We start from the raw sequence: 27,225 nt of genomic DNA on the forward strand, positions 1-27,225 counted from the left end.
CTTGAATGCTGGACTGGTCTAGACCCACCACGTTCTACAGCGACATTCCCGGATGTGGGCAGCTTAATAAAGCCTCAAATGCCAATGTCTCAAGGACAAACGGAGAACTTGTGTGCCCATGCGTTTCAATATCTTGATTTTGTGCGCTGTGGCTTATCGAGTACACCATGGCTCATTCCCGATGAAGATGCTGGTGCTTCTTGCAAACCGTCTTTCGATACTGAATCATGGGGAGGTGAAGTTCCTTGTTAAATGACTCGGGGCAATTTACTACACCAAGGATCGTAGTCGAATGTTGCAAAAATATTTCTTGTTCAAACAACTCTTGCTAAGCTGAAATTGCGCCAAAAGCAAAGACCCCAAGGGCATCTCAGCCCAGATGCCGATCGATCAGCTCTAACCTGCCAAACTGCTGTTTCTGTCTGGACTAGCTGGTATCACAATCCTTTAAAGTCACAGGGTTAAGTTTGAGGTTAAGCCACCATGTGCAAAATGTTTGACTCCAACTGAAACGTTCCCTACAATCTCTTCGCTAAAGCTGTACCTGGTATCGTGGCGCTGTCAAAGTTTGAGATTGAGCGGGAGATTGACGCGCTATGAGACGCCGGATGGAGCTTGGGCCTGCTTTGTTGGAATATGCCTGATGGACTCAGCTTCGACCTGAGGAATGATGGGTGAGACAAGACACCTGCTTGATGAATAGCATTGTAAGCTAAAAGTGCATTGTCAAGTTACGAGTTACCGAAAACGTCTTGCCCAGCTATAATGCCCTTGTAAAAATCCTCCCTCGAGCTTGAGGGATATGGGCTGCCCTAACCACATTCCAAGCCACAAGGGGATCTCTCTGGCCCCAGGGAGCAAGAAAACCTTTGACATTTGAGAATGGTACTTAAAGAAACCGGTCTAAAGATCTCTAAATGCTATGATAAATTTAGGAAATCTATCCTACACTTGTCTAAGCTTTGTTATGAATTAGGATTTGTAAGTAAGCCTGGAAATCACTCGAAGAGGGCCCAGGAACCAAAAGGCATGCTTTCACCCCTGCATATCCCTCCTAGCTTCACCAACAAACGCCACTCAGCCACCATCACAAACGGGGGCGCTCGGCCGCACCCGTCCAAGACGCGAGCCCATTGTTCAAACATCTCGTTTCAATGTAGTCGAAATTCCATTCTAGACGGGTTCACAAGTGCTGCCCTTCCTCGGTAAATTTCTTGGCGGGGGCTAGATGTCTTAGACCTTGAGTAATGGGCAGTCAGGCACTGGAATGTATTGACTGAGATATGTGATGGCAAGCTTTCGCTAACTTTAATGTTAAAATTATCTTTATCCTTGTTTGTTTCAAATGTGACAGGGACAACCTGTTGGTTTGAGTCTGGTGCATAACAGTTATTGATGGCCGAACTGGTGCTGTTGGATGCACCTTCTTAGACGCGACGCAAACGTCAACGTTGAAGAATGCGTGAGGCTCTCCACGGTTGGTTCGATGATTAGCCTATGATTTGCCACGAGCAGTATCAAGTTCATCACCACCAGGACCCAGACAACGATGACACTCTGATATTGGGATTTGGGACAGAAGTTCAGAACTGAGCATCATTTACATCAGCCTCTGCGATCATTTCCAACAGCTTAAGAAGAAGCTTGGATAATCTTATCTGCCATCTCACTCAACGTATCCGACATGACATCCATCTCCCCAAAGATGTCCACACAGGGCTCCTTTTCCAGCACAGAACAATAGGCGCTCTTGAATCTACGGATCATCCATTAGTAACAGAAAATAAGCAACGATAATTCACTCACCCGACTTGCTTAGCTGAGCTTACGTCCCACATATGGGCCGCGGCGAACCAAAGCTCCTTTGCTCCCTTCAACTCCTCAAAGGTCGAGGCATATGCCTTGAGGTCCGGCTTACCCACTCCAAACGAGTCACAAGACATCAGGTGCTCCTTTGGGAACTCAATGCCCGCCTTGTCAAAGTACCCAAGCACTCTGTCATAGTCCCCAGCTGTCAGACCACGCACCGTGAATCCGGCTGCTCGGAGCTTATCGAAGCACTCCTTAAGATCAGGCCTTGGTTCAAGCTCCATATACCCACGCGTAATCTTCTCGATATCCGCCTCACTAGCGAAGGAGCGTGGTTCCTCGATACCGGCGAGCCAGAGCATGCGATAAAAGAGGGATGCGAACAGCCTATCGAATGCGACATATCTAGCAGTAATAGACAAATTCGTGTACTCGCGCTCCGCAGACTCTAGCCAGATGTTCACGAGAAGGCTGGGCTTCACATTCTCCGCCCGTAGCTTTTCACCGAGTTGCTTTTCGACTGCTTCGGTAAGCTTGTCGTATGAGACGCAGGTCCCGACAATGTCGAAGACGACGTACTTTCCGTTGCTGGGTGACATGTTACTATTAGGATAATGATGTAGACTGGGAGATGAGGGGTGAGTGCGAGGAATGAGTATCTGTTATCAGTCATAAATAGGTCTCTGTGTTGACTCACAACTCCCCACTCTAGTGGTGCAACCCAAAAGCATCTTAGACTCTCCGTAATCGGATAGTAGTATCCGAGAGTTGGAGTTGATAAGTTAGATAGTCGGATGCGGTAGCCGTTAACTTATGCGGGGGACCGGGTCAAGGAACCGATATATCGAAACGAACACCAGTCATGTGATTGTTTCCGTAGCTCACAAACTAGTAATTCTGCAATACTTCCTATCCCGTAATTAACCCTCATAAAACAGAACCTGTCGTACACATAATCCCAAGTAATGCCTCGCAATGCCTTCCTTGCTCACTGCACCCCAAGCCAGACACACCATCCTAACAGATCACGACCAGTGTCGAGTTGTGCAGTACGAGCATCGCAGAACTAGCAAGCTGCCGTGGTCTTCCACGTACGACCCAAAGTCGGCACCGCAATGACGGCACTCGTCCCACTCGTCCATTGTCTGGATTAACGCATTCATCTTGTTGGTGATCTCCCATTTTCTGTCAATCTCATTTTTCTTCTCGGTTTTCACCATCTTTAGTTCCCTCTTGATTTCGTCTCGCCCTCTAACGAGCGCCGAAATTTCGCTTTTCTGGGCACTAATAGTTTCCTGCATCCTGTCTCGCTCCCTTAGCGGTATGCTAGAATTTCTGTGTCTCTCCAGTTCAAGATCCCTCTTGGTTTGAGTGACTTCTTGCACTAGAGTTGCTGTGCGCTTTCTTTCTGCCTCGAGGGTCTGTGTGGCTTGGGTGAGCCTCGTGGTCAAGTCCGTTGTCACCTTCTGCTCGTCTTTGAGGGCATTTCGAACATCGTCTCGTGCAAATTCTGTGATGCTGACCCTGCTGCGTCTCTCGAGCTCGAGGGATTTCTTCAAGTCGTTATTCTCTTGAGTAAGGATGGACGACTTTATCTTTTCTTTATCCCATCTGGCCTTGAGCAAGCCACTCTCGGACCTTGTGACTCTCAGCTCTCGTTGAAGTGTCTCCACTACCTTTTCGCTTTCTTCTGCTTTGACTTCCGCCGGAGATTTCTTGTTATATGTAGCCCTTGTGCCCTGTCCACCGTGGTCTGTCGGAGCGGACATTTCCTCCAAAACCTCCCGAACCTTTTCTTTCTCGGCTGCTAGGGTTGACAACTCATTTTGCAATAAGTATCGCTCGGCGGCAGTATCTGCGAGGCTCTGTCGTAGTTCTTCCCTCTCGACTGAAGCAGCCGATATCTGCTCTCGGAGTTGATCTCGCTCACTGGAGACTGTTATAACTTGTTGTTTCAGAGAAGAGACTTGGAGTCGGAGGGCCTCGAGCTCGGTAAACCCCTCTTTCTTGATCGATGGAGCCGTTGCTGAATTCGCTTGATCTCCATTTTTCTGAAGAATATCGTCTGGCTCTCGAAGCTTGGGATGAAAGCTTTTGAGCATCGTTACATGGTCGAAGCCGTTCGAAGTTGTTAGAGAATGTAGGTGCCCTCTCGCAAGAGTAACAAGTAATCTCTGCAGCTTATCGTCCTTTGACTTCAAGACAACGGCGGCAGTGAAAAGGAAAACCGAGTCGAACCATTTCCCTCCAAAGACCTTCTGAATGTTGTCTCTAGCAAGCTCGCATAGCTTGGGAACTCCATAGTGGGTACCGATGGCGCATATTTGAAGATGGCAGGTTAATACATCGCGCATGAAATGCTCCGGAGCTGGTGAGCCTCCAACTGGTAGTGGTTAGCCTTCAACACGGACGACAATGAGCGAGTTCATACCAGCTTGAAGCACACTTGGCAAGTTCCTTCGGTCGACTTCATAGCAACCAGACTTGAAGAATTCAACCATACAGTTTACCGTGTCTAGAGAGAAGTCTTTGACGGTGATAACCGGATTCTGAGATATCTACAAAACGTCAGTTTCCCTGAAGAGCATGGGCTACGGGATAGCACACTTTCTGGGCGGCATCGAGAGAAGCTGCGAGCTTCGGAGACTGCACTCGCGCGATAGACTGTGGAATAGCAAATGCAAATCCCTGGCATAGAAAGGTCAGAGACAAAGGTGCTTCTCCCATGCTGGCAAACATTTGCCGTCATGCGGCTGCAGTTCTGTAGGAGAATCACGGAGACGATATGGAAAAATTGCAGGCGATGAGAAAACAAATCTTCCTTGGAGATGGAAAGGAGAAATTGTTTTGGCGATGAAACTGGGGCTGGCGCAGATATGTCAGGGGGCAGGCACTGGCAGCACCTTCCCCTGTTTGATGGTAGAGCTCCTGAAATTGTTGTCACCTGACAAGACCTGAACCTCGCTGAGATTGATGTGGTTCCCAGTGTTCAATTAGGAATAACAGCCCAGTCCATGAAAAACAATCAGCTTCAGTATAGTTGTTAACTTGCTCTGGCTACACTTCAAGGCCAATACTACATATCTCATGGAAAGAACCGCATGAACAAGCTGTATGCCTCAACCTTCCAGAAAGTCCTCTAGTTTTAATGAAACGTGATGCTATATCAGAAAACTCTTTTCGTGTTGTAAAACGCCCAGCTAGTACTCAATGAGTGTTCGCTGGAAAGACTTGGGACGAGTCGAGAAACAGAGGGTGATCACCGAATCGCACCACAAAGCTAGATACAAAGCATCCATATCCGCCACGACTCGATACTAACAGGTTGTAAACAACGTTAATATTTAAGCTCTGCTCTTGTTGACATGAACCACGCGTTACTTTATTATTGAGAGTATACCCACGCGGCAGCTTATGCCCGATCCCCTAGCTACTCGAAGTTTCTTGACTACATCCCGACGCTAAGTCGAGTTCCCTATGGTTCATAATGAAAAACAACTGAATCACTACTAAATAAAAATAATGCTAGGTGGTGTAGTTGGTAACACCCCCTCCACGGTGCCGTTTCGGCGGATCGTTCAGTAGCGTGCTACGGAGTGAAGGAGGATGCCGCAGGTTCGAGTCCTGCCCTGGCAATATTCTTTTGCAATTCTGAGGATTATTTCTACTACTATTTTGCTTCTTCTGTCTCTCTTTATGAAGCTGGAGTCATCTGATGCGCTTATATTGAAAACTAACTGCATCAATACTAAATAACAACAATGCCAGGTAGTGTAGTGGTAACATCCCCTCTACGGTGCCGTCTCGATGGGTTAATCCAGCCCTGGCAACATTCTCTTTTAATTCGGAGATTTTTCTTTGCCCCTCCCTATTTCTCTTTTTCTGTTTCTATCTGTATGGAGTTACCTGGATGAAAGAGGTCTTCTGCTCTATAAATCTACCAATATGGATACCTATCGTTAGCAAACAAGTTAGCTTGCTTCAGCAACGAGCTAGGAATTCGTCTATGTGTCCCTGCTATGTAATCTTATTATTATTTCAAGATCTTCCTTCAGTATTCATGCAGTTACGCAGCTTCCTCCATTGTTGCATGGCCGGAACTTCAGCAATGACAAAAGCTTTCTAGTCAATTGTTTGGTACTGCGGCGACAGTGTTAATACATTATATGTTAAGGATACACCGATGATGCCGTTGGTAGCGAGTTCATCTCAGAGTTCTGACATCTACAATTGAAGAAGAAGAAGGACTTTGTCTGAGCTATGTGACCACATCAAATGGTCACATAGCTCCGGAAGCTCTTGATCCCCTTCCTCATCTTTCCTGGCGTCCAACTCTAGGTTTCTAGAGTTATCCAATCCTCAGTACTATTAGCAGGCTTGAACAGGATTAGTATATACAGACTACTACACTATTCGGGTTTAATTTTTACCAAAGACTGGTTTATTACTTCTAGTATATGATGTATATGCTCCCCCTACAGTATTAGAGCCGGCACCCGCGCCAGGGTACGTGCCCTACCCTGCTTTTCCGGATCCTCCACTGTCGTCGAGCGGAGGGCCCGCCCTTTTCTACCTCCTGTCTGCACTGTACGGAGTAACTCCCCCCTCGTGGGAATCTAGCTCAAATTCTGGCTTCCATTAACTACCACAATCTCAATGTTCCGCCAAGGCGCGCCTCCTCCATCAGGGGACCATCTCCACATCGCACCTCATCATTCAGTACGAGGCCAGTCACACGGCCAAGCTTCCTCCTACACGCCAGCACAGCTCTAATCAACTCTTCAGATCCTTTTTTTCTACTCTGACCATCATAGCTACCGAAGTGACGGACGAAGTGGCAAAAAAGGTCGCTAGGTTCGCTAACCCCCTCCAATGGGTTAAAGAACCGGTCAACCAAACAACAAACACTATCGCCAACGAAGAGCCCAAGTCGTCAATGTACCCTGAGCTACACAGCCTCATCACCGAGAACCTTGCAGAAGACAGCAGAGGGTCTCCCAGACATCATTTGTTCTTTACACCTCCCGCTTTCTTTCACGTATTTCCATTTCACCGTCAAGATATGCCGTAAGACCATCACCATCGCTCAATGCGCTCCTAAAGTGTCGCCCGTTCTCGCTTTCTACTGCGCAAAGCTTCATCTCGTTACCAAGGACCGTATCCTCTGTGACGCTGCCAAGGGAAAATGCATCTGCTTTTCTGACTCTTGCGGTGCTATTGACCGTGAGATCCCCACCAAAGGAATCAATCTCGGAGAGGTTGTCGAGGTACGCTGCGCTTAGGGGGCCTTCCTTGATTTCTATATTCACGCAACTTCACTAGCACGTATGGGTCAGCGATGTCGAGAGCAGCGATGGTCTTGATATGATTACGCGGGATTTCGGGTGTTAATAATAAGACGTTGCTGGGCTTAACTTTAACCTTCTCTTCTTCTGCATTTCTTCTCCTCTTACTTTTCTTTCTTCCACAATCACAATAACCACACACTCCCCTATCACATCTCACTCTGTCTTGTTTCCCCATTACACATACCATACATACTCATTACATCTCACACCTCATTCCTAACTACCAATAGCTTTTAAAGCACAACTCTAGCTCCAGTCCACCAAGATGAACATCGAACTCCAAGCAAGGCTTTGTGGGTCGTTTGGATAAGATATGACTCCTAAACTTGATGTTAGTAATATGGTCCGGCACAGCTAAGCAGCATCGACTCACCTCCTCGTCGCTCCAAGCAGGATAACAATTATGATATTTTATTATAATATTTCTCCATAGCTCTTATTATTAGCTAGTAGCCAGTTTACATAACTAAGACTAGTAAACTAGGCCTTCTGTAATCTGTAACTTAATGTAGAAACCTTCTAAGTAAAGATATTGCGAGTAATAAGGATTAAGAACCTTGTAACTTGACCCCTATTGATAGACTGACGGGCCGGTATGACATGCCGGGTTAACCACGCAGAGGAAGAGGCGAAATGTAAGTACCACAAGAAGTTGTCGTTTAGTAGAAGATAAGATGCAAGGAAGGTGTGATAGAAGGGAATAAGAAGACCTTCATGTCATCCTCCCCTCCGCTGTCGTGCGATGCCGGAGCAACCACAGAGGGGGAATGCAAATACCCGAAGAACTTGACTGTTGTACTCGCAGCCTAAAGCTTAACCTTATAGGCCGCAGTCATCCCATAGTTCCGATTGGGCTTCAATCAAGTTATTCATTGTGAGGCCACAACAACAGAAAGGGGGAGCGAGGTTATACCTTACCTCCTTCACAGCCCCAAGTCACGTCAACTTGTGGCCTCAACCACATTAACAACCTCGCCATCAACACAACTACAATGCCTCAATCTCCACAACATACCCCTCCATCTCATGAACCCGTCATCCGCATCAACCAGATCATAGGGTTTAAAGGAAGAAGGAGGAAACCGACCAAGAGATTCTCAAACTGATGGACCACATGAAGACAGTCTCCACACTCGATAACTTTGGAAACATGACCTTGGATCCAACGCTTTAAAAACATACCTTCATCACATAGGACCTCTTTTCGAGCACATACAAGGCCGAGCTTCCAACACATCGCCTGACTAGAGGTTACCAAGTTAAAAGTCGATAGGTCACCCACGAGTATAATGCTACTCTTAAGACAGAACTTGAATTTAAGCGACCAAACACGACTACTATTCATTTCCACTGCATATCCTCCCACCTCCAGAGCCCGCATCACCCCCGCCACCCACATCAGGGTTCGGAGGAGCCTTCCGCGAAGACCCCGATCCTTCAATAAGGATCACATGTCCGCATTTCAAGAAATAGAGCAACAAGAAAATATACTTATGCGTCCTCTACCTTACAGGAGTCGCTATTGGCCACTAAGCATTCATAGCCACAGTGACATAGGGCCCAGGACTAACAGAGACAGCTTCTGAAACTAATTATCAAGAGCCTACGCCTAGTGCTATTCATAATGGTAATTCTACTGCTGTAAATGCTACTTGCAAATGGCACCTCTTCTATGCCTTTAGTCACAGAAAAGCAAGATAAGGACGGCCAGGAAGTTATTCCATCGGAGCACTTCTTGTACAAAAGCCAGTGCTACCTTACTCCCGGGAAGGACAAGGCACTTAGCATCGCCATACATATTGCTGTTAAGATCATTGCAGAGAGCGATGCCATTCTAGAGATTGAAAACGACTCTAGCAGGACGATGAAAGTGTCGAGTTAGAAGTCACAGGCATTGGCATTAATCCTGAAACCCATACCCAAAGTTTTAATAATTATTCTATATTAATAGAAACTAGCAAGAGCATTTCTAATAAAAAAGGAAAGCCTTTGATTTTCTTTAATAAGAGCAGAGACCACTACCTAAAGGCTAGACAGAACCCAGGGCAGCTTATACTCGTCGATTCCAATGCCTTCAGCCGCGTGTCTCCACGACTCAAGCAGATCGTTTCCCCCATCCAGACGAGCATCCACTATTGCCATTAGACAGTGGTTCTGTTGCGTCCAAGGGTAAACCCTTTAATAAACTACGGCCTCCAGCTCCACCTCTTGCTGTAAGCTCCCCCCGACAAAGTCGAGCAATCTGGCCCAGGGCAAGGGTTTAATTTTGAAGAGTGGCTCCTAAGAAAGAGCAGCTCTTATTGCTAATCCTAAGTCAGTCTGTTGCAAAGGGACCGTTTGCCAATAAATACGTCACTCGCCCCCTTCGCGAACTTATCTCTGCCGAGGCTGGTGCTAACGATGGCTTTGGCTTTCCCTTCCTGATGCTCGCAACACATTTGATCCAGCACGCCGAGAACCCCCCCTGCTGCAGCTGGAGCTGTCATCGAAGAACTTAGTGGAGTTGATGCTGGGCATGCGTTGATGGCACGCGCCGGTGAGGTTGGGTGTCTTGGTGGCGGCGTAGGAGTGGCCATGGTGAACTGGTTTGTTGAGACCTGGCTGTACACTATTGTGTTATCTATCGCATATGGTGCTGTCGTTGGGTACGGATCTTGCAAGGGTATCAAGTTTGCACTCAAGTCGTAAGTATTGCACGATTCTCCTTTGGCATCAATCTGACGCTTTACAGAAAATGGATCGACGAAGAATCCTATGTTCTTTTCCCGACCGCCCTTGGCCTTTTTACTATTGGAACATGCGGAGCTATCGGCACGGACGATCTCCTGGCTTGCTTTGTTGCCGGCCTAGCTCTTAACTGGGATGGTAATTACTTGAGGGAGACTGAGCGCCGTCACGACGAAGTCAACTCATGTGTCGATGTACTCCTCAACTTTGGAGGCTTCATGTACATTGGTGCTATTCTACCTTGGAGAGACTTCCATGACCCGACCAGGACTGGTATTACTCTAAGTAAGCTTATTGGACTTGGTCTCCTCGTCCTTGTCTTCCGCCGTCTGCCTGCTATTTTCACCTTCTACAAGCTCATGCCTGACGTCTGCACCAACTGGAAGGAGGCTCTATCCATGGGATACTTCGGACCCATCGGCGCTGGGGCTGTCTTCTACGTTGAACATGCCAGACATTTGTTCCCTCACGAAGGCGAAGGCGATGAAGAGGAGACAAACCTCGTTCGTGCGATGGGCCCCGTTGTATACTTCCTGGTCCTCTTCTCCATCATCGTCCATGGGCTTTCCATCCCAGCTCTCAATATCTACTATCACTACACTGGAAAGGCACCTATTCGGGATGATGCTGTCGAAATGAGACGCCTCTCTGTGCGAGTCGCGACTCCTCCCAACGCTATCACAGGAGACAAGGATACCTTCATTGCGTACAACCGCTTCAGTCGACACGTTGACCCTAGTGCCCTTAACCTGCCATCTAGAAGATCTATGGAGGATCACTCGGACGATGAGGACCTTGGCAAGGGGCAGAAGCGCGACATCGCATTGGTTTGAGCATGTAACAGTATTGGTTACTTACAAAGTCCTTCTTTATGTATGTTCTGATTTTTGGAAAACTGTCAATCTATATGTCATGTTAAACATGATGCTACTCGTTTAAAATATCTGAAGGTCATCTTTTCGGCCAAAGTTGCCTAGGACTGTTCCGTGGTGTGTCATCAACACTCTTCTCTTGAATTTTAGTGGGTGGAATTACCTGGAAATAGGGCTATCATAATGAGAAAGCGAGATTGCTCCCATCAGTATCATGAGGAGCGCGGGATAGTGACCTTGGTCCCTAGTATCAAGGAAAGTCGCGTCAAGTTTGTGGCAATGGCGAACGCACTAAGTTAGTTGATGGCAAAGGTCTCTTAAATCGCCAGTAATAGCAAGAATCTATGGAATAATCTATGCAAGAAGAAGCAAGGGCCAACTTAACACCATCAAGTTTGTTGGACTTCGGTCTATCCTCTCCCCCACAAAATGTAATCAGGCTTTCAGCCCGTGCAACATCTCGATCTATTCAGCCGCAAGCGGGCTTGAACAAGTTGCCAGAAACCAATGACCAACCCACCTTATGCAATCCGCCTGTTTCATGCCGCCAGTTCTAGACTCAAATCCAGCTGGACGGGGAGTTCAGATTAAGGTGTGCCAGCTAAGACACCAACTTGCCAGCGAGCTGAACAAACTATCGAACGCCATCTCTTGGGACGGGGAGTTCGAGGCTGCATGGGCTACTGCGGACCGTCGCGGTGGACCAACGGCTCCTCGCCGTGGAGGCCTCGTAATCACGACATTTAAGCTAAGCGTTGCGAATTGGCGTTGGCTTGGCCTTGACAAGGGTGGTTAGCGTTGGCGGGAGAGGTTCTCGACTGAGCGTGATGGGGCCGATCGGTAGCTGCGCTTTGGAAGTTATTTGATTGTGATCTTAGCTCTGAAGTGCCGCCCACGACATTCTGTGCACGTTGCTTGGCGTAGAAGCCATTCATGGTCTTGTTTTTACGTGGTAACCTATGGCTGAGAGCTATTGCGGCTTCATGGATGCCGCGTTACGGATTCACTCAACGGTCGACATGATTCACCACAGTGTCGACCGCCGGGTACACTGGTAAGATACACTTCCTAGACTCGGACGGTTGCCGGTTAAGGACATTTCTCATCCACATCACCTCAACTTTCTGCAAGATTTCGTCTGTGGGGGCAAGCACGCATTAGTCTGTGATAAATCTCATCAGCCAAGCTAAAAAGCCATGTTCTAGTAGTGAGAATTTGAGGCTGGAATTGCGACATCCGAAGCGACAAGGGTCAAAAGGAGAAAAACATGCTCGGATTGTCGGTGCGGAGTCGATGAATGTCATCCCGCGCATGCATGCTCGGTCAGACAAGAGGCTTGGTCTCGTGTTCAAGGAAGAAGCAATTCTGTTGCCAAGGTGGCGCGCATGTCTCGTCGCTATTGTCGTTGGTCGTCGCGTACTGCTCAAGGGCCTAGCATGGGGGTGATCTCTGCTCGTTTGAGCTTATCGTCTCATCAGGACAAGAATTCCGTCATTCGGAACTCGTGGAATTGGACGGTTGGACCGATGATTCCGACGCTAAGGGGATAATTTCAAGGGTTAGTTGGTAGGTTGGTGGACATGGTCCACAGAATAAACTAAGGTTTTGATTAAAGCTCATAGCTAATTCTTAACCTTAATTTTTGAGTTACATTCATGTGATTGATGCCCCGGGAGTTAGCCTCTCACTCTCTCGTCGCATTTCGGATATTGTTAACGGCTTTTAGTAGCGGTTTGTAAAATTCGACGTTATCGAACTCCCCACCTGCATTGTCTGTTGTCATTTCCCTTGGCGTTCTTACGCCAAGTGCGCCGAGCGAAAAGTTTCTGGCGGGGAGTTGATCTGGGCTACTGTGATAGAGTTCGACACCATGCAGACGCCCGGGGAGACGGTGGTAACCCAGGATGATGATTGGACTCTTTTTGATTCGGTGAGTCATTTATTTTGCTCGTAACCCCCACATGGTGGTGACACTGGTGGTAATTGAGATAAGCCAAGATGTCTTGGGTTGGTTCGAGGACGGGGAGTTCGAAAGGTCGCAAGGATGGGCTGTTGATCCTCGACACGGCGACACCATCTTGGACCGTGGCCATGGTTTCTTAGTGTCGCCACAGTCATTTTTCTTTTTCCCCGTGTCACTTTACTCAGTTGAAGCCGCTTGGTTGTTCTGAAGAGACTCAGAAGCCTGCCGCTGGTCGTGAGGAAAGGTGGCTTGAGAGTCGCAAACTCAGTAATTTTCGTGAATCCAGATAATAATTTACCAACTTTAAAATGTTATTTAGGCAAAGAAACCTAAGTTTATGAAGAACTATACATATTCTTACCAAAATAATTGAAAAATTCTAACGCTCTCTTCACAAAGACCTGCCATTTCATCTGCCACATTCCAGCGCGCAGCCCCGGCACTTGGTGTATTGCGTGCTCACTTGGCTTGCACGCTAAGACCGTCGAGACCGACACCAATTTTGGCCCTTTTTCTCTTGGCACAGGCTTGAGATGATAGAAAAGGGCGACATCAGACCTTTTCCTTCCTTCCTGATGCAGTCTTCACCAGCATCTTTACCGACCGCGAAAATGGGGAAACTTGACACTGTCTCATCAAAGTCCCACTCAGACTTCCCTCAGCCTCGAGAGGATGAGGAGTCCCTAACCCTTCACAAAGATTGGAGTTTGGATGAGGAGAGAAAGGCCAAGCGCAAGTAAGTCATCTTTCTCTATGTCAATTGAGCAATGCTGATTGGCTCTGTAGGCTCGATTTTATTATCATGCCGCTTTTGACTCTGGGATTCTTCTGCCTTCGTACGTCCTCCCAATGACAATTCGACCTCCTCACCAAATGATTGAACGGCTGAAACTAACAAATTAACTTAGAACTCGACCGTGGTAATATCGCCAACGCCCTGACTGACAACTTCATGGAAGATGTCGGCGTCACCCAGAACCAGTTCAACGTCGGCCAACAGATGCTCTCCCTAGGCATCGTACTCTTCGAAATCCCCTCCAACATGATTTTGTACAGAGTAGGCCCTGGAAAATGGTTGACTCTTCAATTATTCCTCTTCGGAACAGTCAGTACCTTCCAAGCCTTCCAGAACAACTACGGATCCTTCGTCGCAACACGATTCCTCCTTGGTATCACCGAATCTGGATTCATCCCCGGCGGACTCTGGACCTTGTCAACATGGTACACACGTAAGGAAACAGCTAAGCGTGTCATGTTCTTCTACTTTGGAAACCAGTTCGGTCAAGCTTCTAGTAAGCTCTTGGCCTATGGTATTCTTCACATGCGAGGTGTTGGAGACAAGGCTGGCTGGTTCTGGCTTTTTGTCCTTATGGGCGCTTTCACTGTCCTGAGCGGTGTTGTTTTGGGCTGCTGCTTGCCTGACTCCTTCAAGAATCCCCGAAGCACATTCCTACCCAATGTCAAGATTTTCAATGAGAGAGAACTACATATTCTCCAGACTCGTGTTCTTCTTGATGATCCTATGAAGGGAAAGAAGAAGAAGAAGATTGGTCTTGGTGCCTTCAAGAAAGCTGTAAGAACATTACCTGAAACAATGATAACCACTCGACTAACATTTACAGTTCTCTAACTGGCGACTTTGGGTTCATGTCATCATCACTCTCACTAATAATGGACCTCAAAGGGCTTTCGACACTTATAGTCCGTCTATTGTCAAGAGCTTCGGCTTCCAGGGTCTCACTAGTAACGCCCTCGCATCTGTTGGTCTCTTCCTTCAGATCCCTGTTTCGTGGTCCTTCAGCTACGTTTCTGATCGATTGTATGTAGCCTTCCGCCAGAAAAGAGTCACTACTAACAGTTTTATAGTAATAAGAGACCAGAGACCGTCATCGCCGGCTTGAGTATGCACCTGTTGGGTTACGTCTTCAACCGTATCTTCACAGAGCTCGGACGAAGAGGAGTCAGTTATTTCGGTGTTGTATGGACTCAAACGTTTGGTACATTTTCTCACCCTTTGAACATCGCTTGGATGTCTCTGGCCTGTGACGATTCAGAAGAACGAGCTCTCGCTATGGCCATGTAAGATCTCCACATCACAGCAATCATGAAAGTCTTACTAATAAACGCTCAGGGTAATTATGGGAGCGAACATTGCAGGTAAGGAGGAGCGAATCTTAGCTAGACCGGCGACTAACAAAAACATCACGCAGGTATCTACGGTGCCCAGATCTTCCGATCCGACGACAAGCCCAAATACCGCCGTGGCTTCACCATCAACATCGTCGTGCTCGCAGTTGGTCTCGCTCTTGCCATCCTTCGTTTCTTCGACGACAAGATCTGGCGTCGCTCCAAGGTTGCCCAGATCGAGCAGCAGCTTGCTCGCGAAAACGGCGATCTTAGCCAGAGTGATGAGAAGAGCCAGAGTGATGCTGGGCAGAGAGATGACCGCACCCCCACGCTTGGATTAGAGAAAACGTCGCCCGCGGAGCTGAACCCTATTGCCAAGCCTACCCAGTGATTAGATTTACTGCTACTATCTTCATATTAAGTCTTAGGTAAAAGTTTATGAGTATCCCTAAATCTAGTCAAATTAAGAGCTAGATTGATATCAAATTGTTGAGAACTTATCCTAATTCTTTAAACTCAGTAACTACTTGAGACCCCACTGTGACAACTAAGCCGAGCCTGACTTAACAGTCTTATAGATAGAGTTATAGCCCGCCAACGACTTCTCTTCCAACTCCGCAAATTCCTGCCCCTTGAACCTCTCAGGACCAAGGGCCTCCTTTGTCTTGTTATCCACTTCTTTCCCGTCAATGATCCTTGTAAGAAGCTTGGCCGTACCAGCAGCATGCGTAACCCAGACCGCAACAGCCATGAATAAGCCATCCACAGACTCAACCTTTCCAGCCAGTGGCATATTGTCTGGCGTCATACTAAACACTCCATTGAAGTAATTCCCATATTGAAATTCTCGGGCTGCAGCAGGAGGAAGTAAACCTGTAGCAAAGTCGAGAGGTTGCTTGAACCAGTCTACCCAATCCCCCTTGGCAGTGGTGTCAGGCTTGTAACCGATAGGTGCGTGGTCATAACTTCCGATGCCGAAATTGGTACCGTGATCGCGTGCATAGACGTGGTGTTCTGGCCAGCGGACGAACGGTATCTTGTGCGGAATTGGTTCGTGGGGTTGGGCGTGCATATAGGGGTGACCGACGGGGATGACTGGGACAGGGAAAGAGAGGTTAGATGAGAGACCTTGGGCCCAAATTCCAGTTGTGATGATGACTCTATCGGCGCTGAGATGACGCGATGTCTCGTTTTCAACAACATCAATGCCTGTAACGCGGCCGTCCGAGATGGCGAGCTGCTTCACATCGGCTTCCACCAAGTTGACTCCACGCTTCTTCGCCTCTTGTTGATACCAAGTCGTTATTCTCGCGGCATTTGCGGTTCCATCTTTCTCGAAGAAGACCGCCTGCCCTTCGCCGTCCTCATTAACCAGCTCAGGAGCCAGATCGTGTGCTTCCTTGATGCTCAAAGTTCTGGCTTCAAGTCCCAGTCTCTTCGCAGCCTCACATCTCGCCTTCAATCGCTGGATACCCTCATCTTGGAATGCAATCTCGAGACCGCCAACTCTGTCAAAGCCACCAGGTATTTTGACATATTCCGAGACAGTATCGATTGCAAGTTTTGTGAGGACCTCGGATTCATTGAACTGGCCGATGAAGCCGGGCGCTATTCCGGATGAGCCAAGGAGAGTGGTGAATGAACGGTCGATTAGGGTTATGGTTCTTGGGGTTGGAGATTGGGAAAGAAAATATGCAAGAGAAGAACCAACAATGCCGGCACCGATGATTATGACGGATTCAGTTGGTTGAGACATCTCGAGGTGATGAGCATTTGGTTTCTATTAATATTGGCCATCTCTGTGGCTATATATCCTTCCGAGAAGGCTTACACGCCCAGCAGACCCAAGTCAGTCGAGACTAAAGACTCAAAGGGCGCATCGGGCCAGACCGTCGACCAATCAGATCTCCCAGGCTGAACATGTCGACCCGCCATGCTGAACGGGGCTCCCTCCATTCTTCAAGCTAAGAACTCCACTAACTAACTGAGAAATCAACGCGCGCCCTTGCAGCGGGGACAAATTCAAGAGTCAGAAGAATGCGTAGCCATCTTTAAACCAGAATTCTCAGAGCAGGTTCCTAGACTAGTCCTTGGACAGGAGTAGTTGCACTTCCTTCCGGCGGGAAACATCCAAGTCAGATAAATTCCTATAAATATCATTTGTCGACCGTTACTCAAAGAAACTTAAAATTTACATATACCAAAAGTCAAATTCGGGGCACGAACAAGGTAATAACGTACTCGCTGAAGAGCTTCATTTAGCCCCAGAATTCGTTCTAATAACCTTTCTATTGCCTGAGAGAGGTTGCCAGGCAATACAGATTTCTATATCGCCTACCACTATGCAGATGACAAGCAAGCATAGACCCATCTTGGGGTGAAGTGAGGCTGTATTATGGGTAGAACTTTGGAATCCAATCACGTATTTATAAGCTTCTCAGCTCTCAAATCAAATTCGGAGCTTATAGAGATCCCGTCTGGTTCATCCGAAAAGCTTCGAAAATCCCCGAATCGGCCCATGACGCGCCGTCATGACGCACTTTCGTTCAATACTCCATACACTTGAGACAACGGCACTTAACAGATAATGCTATTATCTGGGCCCTCAGAAGCACAGACACCTCTACTTAGAATAAAGTTGAGCTGTAGACGGATATACCCGATATATCTGCGAAATAAGGTTTACTGAAAACCATTCCTTGTTTCAGGTGAGTCTTTTAAGATATTTGAAACCCTCCCAAGGAACTTTACTAGAGATCGCCATTCGTAAAGATGGATCTATAATTTTAATTAACTTTCATAACAATTATGAGTTGGTATAACAGTGGCGTAGCCGGAAGACCAGGCGGTTATGTGAAGCCTCATCAAGTTGCTTGTTCTCAACACATTCTTTCCTTTCCTTCTTTTCGTCTGCATCACACTCATTGCATTAAACATGATTGTATCTTATTTCCTTCCTTTCGTTTTATGGGCCTGTCTGGGACAAGCCACATTGACCCCTCGCAAACCGTTCGACACGGCATTCTACGTCTTCAATGGAGCTTGGCCATGTTCCCAAGATCAGCTGAAAACAATCTCCGGTGCCATTGACGAGGCACATAATCTTGCCAAGGCAGCTATTAACGTCCTTTCGAAGCCTGGCTCCGAACAGTCAATCGCCTTCGACTCTTGGTTTGGCTCAAGTATTTCTCCCTCTAAACAAGATGATAACCGTTCTAATTACCATTCCAAGGCAACGGCACTCCTGATAGAAGAGACATAATCTTCAACAGACATTTCCAGTCCGTTCTGGATAATCTGGTCCCATCCACTGCCGCCGCCCAATTTCGACTTTCGCACAGCCCGTTCCTGAATCCCCAGCAAGGCTCTACCATCACCGAGTCTTCTCTGGTCTACGCCTGCCCTCCCCCTTCCGAGCCAGTATGTGATGGCAATACGGTGGCAGCTGTTCAAAGCGCAACTGGTTCAAGAGCAGCAGTATTCGGGGCCACTCTTCTCGTTCTTTGTCCCGATTTCTTCGGAAACAAGCCTAACCTCGATAGTGCTGTTCAATTATGGAAGACGGAGCATACCTTGGGTGACAATCTGTCGCGTGGCTTTGCGCTCGTGCATGAAGTTCAACATATGATCCAGGCAACTGAATCAGAAGAGGAAAGATGCGACGACTTGCAAGATCCGTTTGAGGATAACAAGGACTGTTATTCAGCTAGCTGGTGAGTCTGAAAATGAAGCTCTAAAGTCTGTTGCTGATATAATTTAGTTGCTTCCGGCTTTCGGATGCCCAGAAGCTTAAGAACGCTCAGAACTATGCTATCTACGCACTCGATGTATTGGCTTTTCCTGATACTGCGGGATCTCCATCTTCGTCATGCAATCTGCCGCAGAAGCGGGAAGAAGGACATCTCTTCAACTTCTTCAAGCGTCAAGCACAGCCACTACCAGAATCTGTACCGCCTGCTCCTTTCCAGAATACTTCCGCAACATTCGTTACCCTCCCAAAGACTAGCACGGAACCTTTGTCCTCCGAGGTTCCTGTGACTCTTACCAGCAACGTTACTATTCCAGGCAGCGTTCCTACAGAGCCGGTTACACCTGTTAGCCCTATTACCACTTCGTTCATCGATACCACGACCACGTCATCAGCAGCACCAACAATAACCGTCAGTGGTGGTGCAACAGTGGTAGTACCAGTTGGCGCAATCGTCGCCGGCGGGCCGGGAGGCGGTATTGTCTCTGTTGGCGGAGCCTTGATCCCCGTCGCTGCTGGTGCAGTCGTGACAGCTAAACCTGAAGATGAACAGAAGCCAACAGACCCGGATGACAAGTCCAAAGAGCCTACAACCTCTCCAACTCCTACATCAACCTCCACGGAATCAGAATCATGCAGTGCACCAACTACAACAGCGACGTATGGTTCAGAAGTAAATGCAGTTTGTCGGGACTTGTCTGGCATGAGTCAGGAACAGCTTTTGCAACTCATCCCAGAGTTTGGACAAGTCAGCTCTTCTGCTGAGCCTGCACCAACCTCCACCCCCGGTGCTTCCAACACTTCCGCCATCATCTCTGGCACACCTTCACCTTCAACCCTTTTGACGACACTGTCACCCAAGCCAGAAACTCCGACATCTACTGCAAACACTACGTCAATCCTAGTAACAATTCCAGCCGGTGGCTCGAGTACTCTGGTGACGGTACCAAGTATACAGACACCTGTTCCTTTTATTGGTGATACGACAAGCTGCAACCTGACAAATGATGCTGTGCCCGAATGTCAGAATTTGGTTAATGGAAAGAGGGCTTGCCTTTACTCGCAGTAAGTGTAAATGCGGTTTTCAGATACCTCTTTTACTGACTCCATTGATAGACCCAAAGGTTTCCTCTGTGTTTCAAGCTGCCCTGCGGGAGATCCTTGTCTGCAAACTTGCCAGACAATGAACTATAAGGGTGGATATTGTAGCAATGGGTTTGTTTTTCCTACAAACAAGGAAACATTAGTGACTAACTGAGATTCTAGTACCCCCTCATGTGTGTGTTCAAATGACGATCCTACTGCTTGATCAACTCGTATCAGCTCTTCTCTCACGATCCTCTTCGTGGTAGAATTCAGAATTCTGAAGAAGAGAGAGCAAACTCTGAGTTATTAATAGAAGTCTGACTTAAGCGAACATACTTAAGAAAGTTCTAGATAGGTTACGTGAATAAATTCTTTCAAATTCTTGTGCTATGATAAATCTCCGACAGGGCTTATCATCTGCCTTATGATCATGTTTAAAGGCCTCGACACTTTAGTCCTGGCTAGGCACGATCTTGACAGTCGCACTAGGTTCGGAATCTAGGCAAAGACGATTAGCAACACTCATTCCTAGGCTTGAGAAGACGTACTATCCGAGGTATAGCAGAGAAGCTGCTGGTTCCGAACAGCCAAGGGGCGTCCTTCCTCATCATCAGAGCTCACTTGCAGAGTCGTGTTAGAGATGTCATTCAAGGTAGAGCACACTATCACATACATGCAAACCGGAGCTGAGGCCCATCACCCCCTTCCATCACATAGACAGGATAGAGCTCCTCTGCCTGGTCCTTTTTGAACCAGCAAATAGCCAGATAAGGCGCTCTGGTACTAGTGACATGACCTTCAAGCTTTCTCAAGCCCAGGGCCCAATCACCACTTATGAGGTGGTTTCCATCAAGCTCAAAGGTAGCTGGTTTCTCTCCAACCTGAGCAGGACGGGTTTCATCACGGTCATCCTCTGGCTTGGCTACGTGTTGGCCGTCGATGATAATGATGAAGTGCGTGGGAACTGAAGACATTTTGAAAAGTGGTAGTGCTTTGAAGCTGAAGTAGTGTTGATAGTCTTGTTGATGAAACTTCTTGCTGTGTTGATGAGATGACTTGGATTATGGACGGGACACGATGATATTTGTACTTCTCAAAGGTCTACCACCTGATGAAGCAGTTGACCTCTTCAATGTGATACTGGGTATTCGCAGAGCCGCAATATTCCTGTAGCACCAATCCACCAGTCACTAATTATCATACGAGTTCCAAGAATATTCTACAGCTAGAGTCTGGTGGAACAGTCATGAATTGTGATACACTACCGGTCAAGTTTCAATTGTTCATTCGGACCGAGGTGCAACAACGAACCGTTACATGGCCGTGGCGGTGAGCACTCGAATTCTCTTCGGTAGTTACTATCATGACTTTGCATGAACACTGTGGAAGATTGGACAAGCCTTGGCTGGCCACGTAAGGCTCCTGTGCCCAAGCAATTTCCAGGTCCATGGATCATTACACAAACACCAGTCCCCTTTTCAATCACAAGTGGCATCGTGGTAAGCACAGCCCTGAGGTTTTCGTCCGCCTGCTAGGACTGTCCCCCGAGGTTTCAGCACAAGGAGTTGAAAGCGGCCTGGTAACGTACTCCGCGGTAAGCCTAGCCGATACGCTTCCTAGTATCCTTCCTTCATACCGGATATCAAAGGAACCGCCTTTAGCTAACTTGACTTCTGCTTCATGCTCTCTCGATATTTCAACATCCATCTCGCCGACTGCGCCACAACGGCGTCATGATTTGAAACTGGATTAAACCCCAATCTCTTCCTAGCCTTGTCGATGCTGTAAGTATGCGTGTATACGCAATACTCAAGTGAGACTCTTCGTAGCTCGACTGGAGGCTTGGCTGTGTTGAGAGTGAATATCCAGAATAGCCACTCCGCTGCAAAGACTGCCACTATCATCACCCAAGCAGGCAGAACGATGATATCCTTGGAGACATCTCCACCTCTTGCTGTTTCCCAGATAAGTCTCGTGTGATGCCAGAACGGTACCGGGGCTCCATCGGAGACGTTGAAAGCTTCTCCATCGACTTTGCCGGATGCACGGCCTGGGTCCAGAAGCGCTTTTGCCGCGAGAACATGTGCTATCGCATTATTCTCTCCGGATACGACTTCCATGAGGTTCTTCCCTTCTCCGATCTGCACGAGCTTCTTGTTCTTGCACATATCGAGGACTTCAACCATGCCTTGGACGTGTCTCTCTCCATAGGCGTGACCAGGCCGGAGGGTGACAGTACGTAGTCTCGGGCCATTAGCTTCCCGAACTAGACTATCGCCAATTGCCTTTGTCCGATTGTACTCATTTGACTTATCGTTGGATGACCAAAGAGGATACGTCTCGTCAGCCTTTGTATGAGGCGGGTTGGCATACGCGTCAACGCTTGATGTAAAGACGAATGCCTGGACAGCATCAGACTCAAACGCAGCTGTAAGCAGAACTTGAGTGCCCTTGACGTTGGTCGCGTAAAACTCGCCTTCGCGATGCATAGGCAACGCTGCGATCGGAGAAGCACAGTGGAAAATGACACTTGGCCGAACTTCATTGATTACTCCACGCACAAATTCACCATCAGAGATGTCTCCCTTGACATACGACACATTTTCGTGTCGGTTTCTGGATACGTCGCGGTCCAGAACGCAGACTTGACCGCTTTCGTCATCTTGCAGCAATTGTCTCGTGAGATGGAACCCCAAAAAGCCGCAGCCACCAACGACGAGGCTGGAGCTGATGAGAGGTGTCGAGATCTTTCTTATGTCAGACATTATTCAGAGTCTGTTGGTGGAAGTGATAGGTTGCAGAGAGAAGGTTGTTTTCTGGGTTGGGCGATCATTTGGAGTGGCTGCGCTGCTGCTTACTCCGACGGATCCGTTGTTACATTGCTCTCCAGCGAATCTCTATTAATCTCCAACGGATCTGAGACATCCGACGGACTATGTAGTCTAGAAGAACACCAATTCATTTCTGGGGAAATAACATGAGATTTCTCGTGTCCGTTGCTTTTGATCCGTTGACTCTAGAACATATCTTAATCGTCGCGTCCCATTTCTTGAGTAATGAAACTTGATCAATACAAAGCCGATGTATGAGGACAAACTGCGGTTGCGATTGGTCTTTTGGTGTGCAAAGACGTCCGATCGGTGCCACCAATACGCACTCGAAACCAATCTGAGAGTCATTTACAGTACCTGGACTCCTCTTACAAAATCTAGACTCCCGGAAGCTACATCAAGGAGTCTCCAACGTAAAGAACCATCTCCATACCTCATGCCATTCCCTCATGTCTCTGGAACTCCTTCTTCTTATCTTGGACGAAGAATATTACTGCACTGTTTACACTCAGCGTTCTCTGTATCTTACGTTAGAGAGTTGACCCGACAAGGATGGAGAACCACTTATCTTCTATCTCTGATTCGCCATCTCGTACGGACATGCTTAGAATCTGACATGCTACATCGGATAAGGCTTAGTGTAGGATCCTGCCAGTAAAGATGGGAATGACATCTGAGCGAGAGGGCTGCTTTTCCAACTCATCCATCCTCTCATCTGCAAACTCTTTCAACCCCAGACAAAACCTCGTATAGGCATCTTCCATCAATATGACTCGTGTGAAACCAGGGCAAAGACAACGTGCTAGAGCGCCGAAAGTACGGACTGGCTGCGGCACTTGCAAGTGAGTGCATTCTCCATTGCTAGTAAACGAGGGCGAGGTGGCTAACGAATTTCAGGAGTAGGTTGCATCCCTGAGTTTCTATTGGCGCGAGCTGTACTTCTAACTGGAGTAGTCCGCAGAGTTAAATGTGACGAGGCTCGTCCAGCCTGTACGAGATGTATGTCATCCTGCATAGCTCGAAACAAGGATCTACGACTGACTGGTTTACTCCAGGTACGTCCACTGGTCGGAAATGCGATGGTTATCAAGCCAACAGGCCTGGCTCCCCAACTGCGTCATCACCATCAGCTGTCTCATCCCCAACCTCCATCATCTCTACATACACCACTAGTACCGAGGCACGGTCATTCCAGTTCTTCATCGAAAAGACGCTGGTCAACTTCCAGACCTTCTTTCAAGATGATCTTTGGAATAGGAGAGTTCTCCAAGTCGCTCAATCTACGGACTGTATAAGACATGCCATCGTCGCCTTAGCCTATTACCATGAGCTCTATCTTACTCATGAACAGTGGCGAAGTCTTGAGTCTATTTCTGCACTGAAACACTACAATCTTGCTATAAAGGAGCTTCTCAACCCATCACCTAGCGCTTCATCACAAAGCCATATTCTTGTGCTGTCATGTTTGATTTTCATCTGCATTGAGGTAACGTCTTCCCTGCTGCTACTGCTTAGTCTATGCTGACCTTCTGAAGCTTCTTCATGGAAAGACTGACTCTGCGATTGGTCTATTCCGCTATGGTTGTGCCATGATCCAGCAGTTTAGAAGAACTTTCTCCATCAACAGAGATCACGGCTCTCATACCAAGTCTGACGTAGAAGCAACCTTCAGTCTTGCTGATGCCTGCTTCAGGCGTATTGCAGTGCAACTTCTTATGGTATGTTCTCACCGTATGGGCTTAACCGTGAGCCTGCACTAACTTCCTCAAGCTCATGGGGGACGTTGATGTAGGTATTTGGACGTCATACCGCGAAACTTTCAGCAATACACTTCCACCTCCTGCAACTTCATTTTTATCCCTCTCCGACGCAAGAGAAGCCATCCTGGAGCTTCTTGTTGAACAGGCTAGCCCTGGTCTAAAGGGAAAGCCAATCCACGAAACGATGTCACACGCTACAAAGGTCGAGCAATGGAGCCAATCGTTTGATACTCTCTTAATTGAGCTTGAGAACAGTGGCAAAAGCTTAAGCATTGGTGACCAACGAGCAATCGCCCTTCTGCAGCTTCATCGAAAGTACCTCGAAATTAATGTCGCAAAATACCTGCACGGTCAAGGCGACCCTTGCTTTTGGGATCGGTTCACCGCTGAATTTGACGAAATTGTCAACTACGCGGCCACGGCAGCTGGACTTGACAAGGACTACACTCAAAGGAACTGGGCTAAAGACTCTCCCTCAGAGGCATATTTCCACGTTGACCTCGGGTATACATCGGTCTTAGTTTCAGTCATCGCACGATGTCGCGATCCACATGTCCGAAGAAGAGCTATCGCAGTTATGCTAGCAGAACGTGTACAAGAAGGCGTATTTAATGGGACTCAGTCAGCCAGAGTAGGGGCAAAGGTGATGGAACTTGAAGAGGCCAGGAGTGGAAGAGAGGTGAGGTGTAGTCGCGATATTCCACAGGAGGCCAGAGTGAGGACGATTCGTGTGCATTTGTTGGGGCCTGAAAACAAGAAGGTGAAGATGGTGTATGGGTTTGACCAGGGGTATTGGGAGGAGGTGAGACAGATGGCTGAGTAGACCCTTGAACCGAGTTGAGATCTGGATATAAAAAGAGTGCAATAGATCTGAGCCTTTTGAGGAGAGCAACAGCAGATGAATGGTCATCGGCGTAGGAATACTTATTAGTTGTAGTTGCTTGGGGGAGAAGCGAATGCAGAAATAAGCACATGGTGTCCAATCAGAAGTGTCTGTAGATGATTCATCGTGATGCGATCTGTTTCCGGTTAGTTCAATCTCCGCCAAGGCCAATCAGAATCATGGTTCTCCTTCAGAATCACTCATGTACAACTCCTAAGTCACAATAAATGAGGCTATCCTCGAAAAGGAAGTCGACTCATCTCGATTCACTAACTTCAACAGTATAATAACTGCATCCAACTCGCTGTTCTTCCCAATTTCACCATCATTCACTCCGATTTCCACAAGACCTCACACATGAGCCTAACATCAACTCTCCTATCAACAACTACAACAGCTTCAGCAATGACCGAATTCACAATCCCTAATTGCGCTATAGGCCTGCGCGAGATCGACCCTTCACTACTAGATCTCCGCCCCGACTCTGAAATCATCGCTCAGCTCCAAACATACCAACCCATCACCTCAGAGAAGAATGTCTGGGCAGTCTGGGACAAAGGCTTCTATGCCATGTACTCCAGCCATCAACGCACAGTCATCAACTGGGTCAGACGCCTCGGTCCTTCATGGACGGTTCGTCTGGTTGATTTCATCGAAGGCTCGCCTAACAACATCTTCAATTATGTCGGCAAAGACTGGTTTCCGGAAACTTTTGTCAATAAAGCTATGGATGGCAAACACGCTCCTCAACATGCAGCCGACCTGGCTCGTCTTCCTCTTATTTACGAACATGGTGGAGTTTGGATGGATGTCAGCAATATGCTGCATATCCATCTTGACACGCTGTTCTGGGATCACATTGTGTCACCCGATACGCCTTATGAAATGGCTGCCTGGATCATCACAGGCCAAATCAGAGCCAAATGGGGCGACTTTGGCAATTTCATGTTTGCTGCTCGCAAGAACTGCGAGTTTATCAAGAACTGGCACGAGGGGTACAAAGAGCTATGGAAGGGCCGAACGAATGTCGATGGATTTCACAAGCATCCTCTCATCGCTGAGATCGGTCTTGCTGAAGGCCTTGCAAATCCCGAGGACGAGAATCAGATCTACTTCATGACTGACTATGTTTCACAAATGGTTATCGGCGACCGCACCCGCAATCTTGTCGATATCACCACCGGCTTCAACGGCCGTGAATTCTGGGAGAACAAGGTCTTCATGGTAGAAGGCATCGAGAACGGTATTCTCGGTGCTCTCAAGACCAACCTCAACGGTCAGAAGCAAGCCGACTATTTCCTCACACGGCTTGACGAGCCTGATCTCGACAAGAGAAATGAAGCTGAAGCCTTCATGGTGGAAATGCTCGAGAAGAGTCACATGTACAAGATGTATCACAATTCAATGGGTGCTCGTCCAGCTCTAGGCGACCTCATCAAGAAGAAGGAGAATCACGATATCACATATCGTCCTGGGACTTTTGGAGAATTGTACCGTTATGGAACTGTGCATTGGGAACCAACCAGGAAGGTTGTGAGATTGGAGCCGCAGAGAAATGGTGACGAAATTATATACGGGACACCTACGAAAACTGCTGCTCAAGTTAAGAATTAAAAAGTCTAGAGGGGTGTAAGGGTCTAGAAAAGGACTGGTCCGATACGGCGCATTATAGTAAACCGGTTTTATGTTTCCAAACCTTACTTTCGATTTATACTCTGTGATAATCTTTTAGTGCCACATCTTCTAGTTACTATATACCAATAACTATGTTTAATTTTCCATCAAACTTTCAGTTTTCGGCCAGGTGCAGTCTTCCATATCTAATTTGCTATCAGATTCCAATAACAAAAATAGCAGAAAGTAACTTACATAGAGTTCTATCCCAATAGCATTAATAATAAAACCTAGCCAGCCTCCTACGGCATATCCGACTCTCAAGGCAGCTGTGATACCAGGTACGTCATTCAAATCCCAATTCGTCGTCACAAGCGCTTCTTGCAGCGGATTCTCGCCTGAGACGTATGCTGCACAACTTGGATATGGGTTCTGCCTCGTTCCAGGGAAGCTTTCA

General features: G+C 47.6%; 8 protein-coding genes across 8 annotated transcripts; 4 read left to right on the forward strand and 4 right to left on the reverse strand.

Moving 5' to 3' along the window:
* Nucleotides 1-1,632: 1,632 nt before the first annotated feature.
* FSUBG_3687 (2-haloalkanoic acid dehalogenase) lies at nucleotides 1,633-4,536 on the reverse strand (the record flags this gene model as incomplete). Its single annotated transcript, XM_036681594.1, has 5 exons — nucleotides 1,633-1,756; nucleotides 1,807-2,412; nucleotides 2,905-4,186; nucleotides 4,241-4,367; nucleotides 4,417-4,536. The coding sequence occupies 5 exons, from the start codon at nucleotides 4,534-4,536 to the stop codon at nucleotides 1,633-1,635; spliced, it is 2,259 nt and encodes a 752-aa protein (XP_036540802.1).
* Nucleotides 4,537-8,781: 4,245 nt separating this feature from the next.
* FSUBG_3688 (Na(+) H(+) antiporter) lies at nucleotides 8,782-10,717 on the forward strand (the record flags this gene model as incomplete). Its single annotated transcript, XM_036681595.1, has 5 exons — nucleotides 8,782-8,784; nucleotides 8,908-9,027; nucleotides 9,357-9,370; nucleotides 9,605-9,841; nucleotides 9,889-10,717. The coding sequence occupies 5 exons, from the start codon at nucleotides 8,782-8,784 to the stop codon at nucleotides 10,715-10,717; spliced, it is 1,203 nt and encodes a 400-aa protein (XP_036540803.1).
* A 2,613-nt stretch (nucleotides 10,718-13,330) lies between these two features.
* On the forward strand, nucleotides 13,331-15,237 carry FSUBG_3689 (nicotinamide mononucleotide permease; the record flags this gene model as incomplete). Its single annotated transcript, XM_036681596.1, has 7 exons — nucleotides 13,331-13,455; nucleotides 13,506-13,555; nucleotides 13,628-14,292; nucleotides 14,342-14,538; nucleotides 14,586-14,798; nucleotides 14,851-14,876; nucleotides 14,930-15,237. 7 exons carry the CDS (start codon nucleotides 13,331-13,333, stop codon nucleotides 15,235-15,237), a joined length of 1,584 nt encoding a protein of 527 aa, XP_036540804.1.
* Nucleotides 15,238-15,393: 156 nt separating this feature from the next.
* FSUBG_3690 (sarcosine oxidase) lies at nucleotides 15,394-16,602 on the reverse strand (the record flags this gene model as incomplete). The annotated part of the gene is made up of 1 exon (XM_036681598.1): nucleotides 15,394-16,602. One exon carries the CDS (start codon nucleotides 16,600-16,602, stop codon nucleotides 15,394-15,396), a length of 1,209 nt encoding a protein of 402 aa, XP_036540805.1.
* Nucleotides 16,603-17,781: 1,179 nt separating this feature from the next.
* FSUBG_3691 (uncharacterized protein) lies at nucleotides 17,782-19,663 on the forward strand (the record flags this gene model as incomplete). The annotated part of the gene is made up of 3 exons (XM_036681599.1): nucleotides 17,782-18,028; nucleotides 18,079-18,559; nucleotides 18,607-19,663. 3 exons carry the CDS (start codon nucleotides 17,782-17,784, stop codon nucleotides 19,661-19,663), a joined length of 1,785 nt encoding a protein of 594 aa, XP_036540806.1.
* Nucleotides 19,664-20,131: 468 nt separating this feature from the next.
* Nucleotides 20,132-20,654, reverse strand: FSUBG_3692 (uncharacterized protein; the record flags this gene model as incomplete). Its single annotated transcript, XM_036681600.1, has 3 exons — nucleotides 20,132-20,178; nucleotides 20,229-20,300; nucleotides 20,354-20,654. 3 exons carry the CDS (start codon nucleotides 20,652-20,654, stop codon nucleotides 20,132-20,134), a joined length of 420 nt encoding a protein of 139 aa, XP_036540807.1.
* A 687-nt stretch (nucleotides 20,655-21,341) lies between these two features.
* FSUBG_3693 (C-3 sterol dehydrogenase C-4 decarboxylase) lies at nucleotides 21,342-22,445 on the reverse strand (the record flags this gene model as incomplete). Its single annotated transcript, XM_036681601.1, has 1 exon — nucleotides 21,342-22,445. One exon carries the CDS (start codon nucleotides 22,443-22,445, stop codon nucleotides 21,342-21,344), a length of 1,104 nt encoding a protein of 367 aa, XP_036540808.1.
* Nucleotides 22,446-23,508: 1,063 nt separating this feature from the next.
* Nucleotides 23,509-26,768, forward strand: FSUBG_3694 (uncharacterized protein; the record flags this gene model as incomplete). The annotated part of the gene is made up of 4 exons (XM_036681602.1): nucleotides 23,509-23,997; nucleotides 24,047-24,229; nucleotides 24,282-25,073; nucleotides 25,437-26,768. The coding sequence occupies 4 exons, from the start codon at nucleotides 23,509-23,511 to the stop codon at nucleotides 26,766-26,768; spliced, it is 2,796 nt and encodes a 931-aa protein (XP_036540809.1).
* Between the last annotated feature and the right edge of the window lie 457 nt (nucleotides 26,769-27,225).

This window comes from Fusarium subglutinans (assembly GCF_013396075.1).
Source record: "Fusarium subglutinans strain NRRL 66333 chromosome Unknown NRRL66333_c0000031, whole genome shotgun sequence".
Lineage (NCBI taxonomy): Eukaryota > Fungi > Ascomycota > Sordariomycetes > Hypocreales > Nectriaceae > Fusarium > Fusarium subglutinans.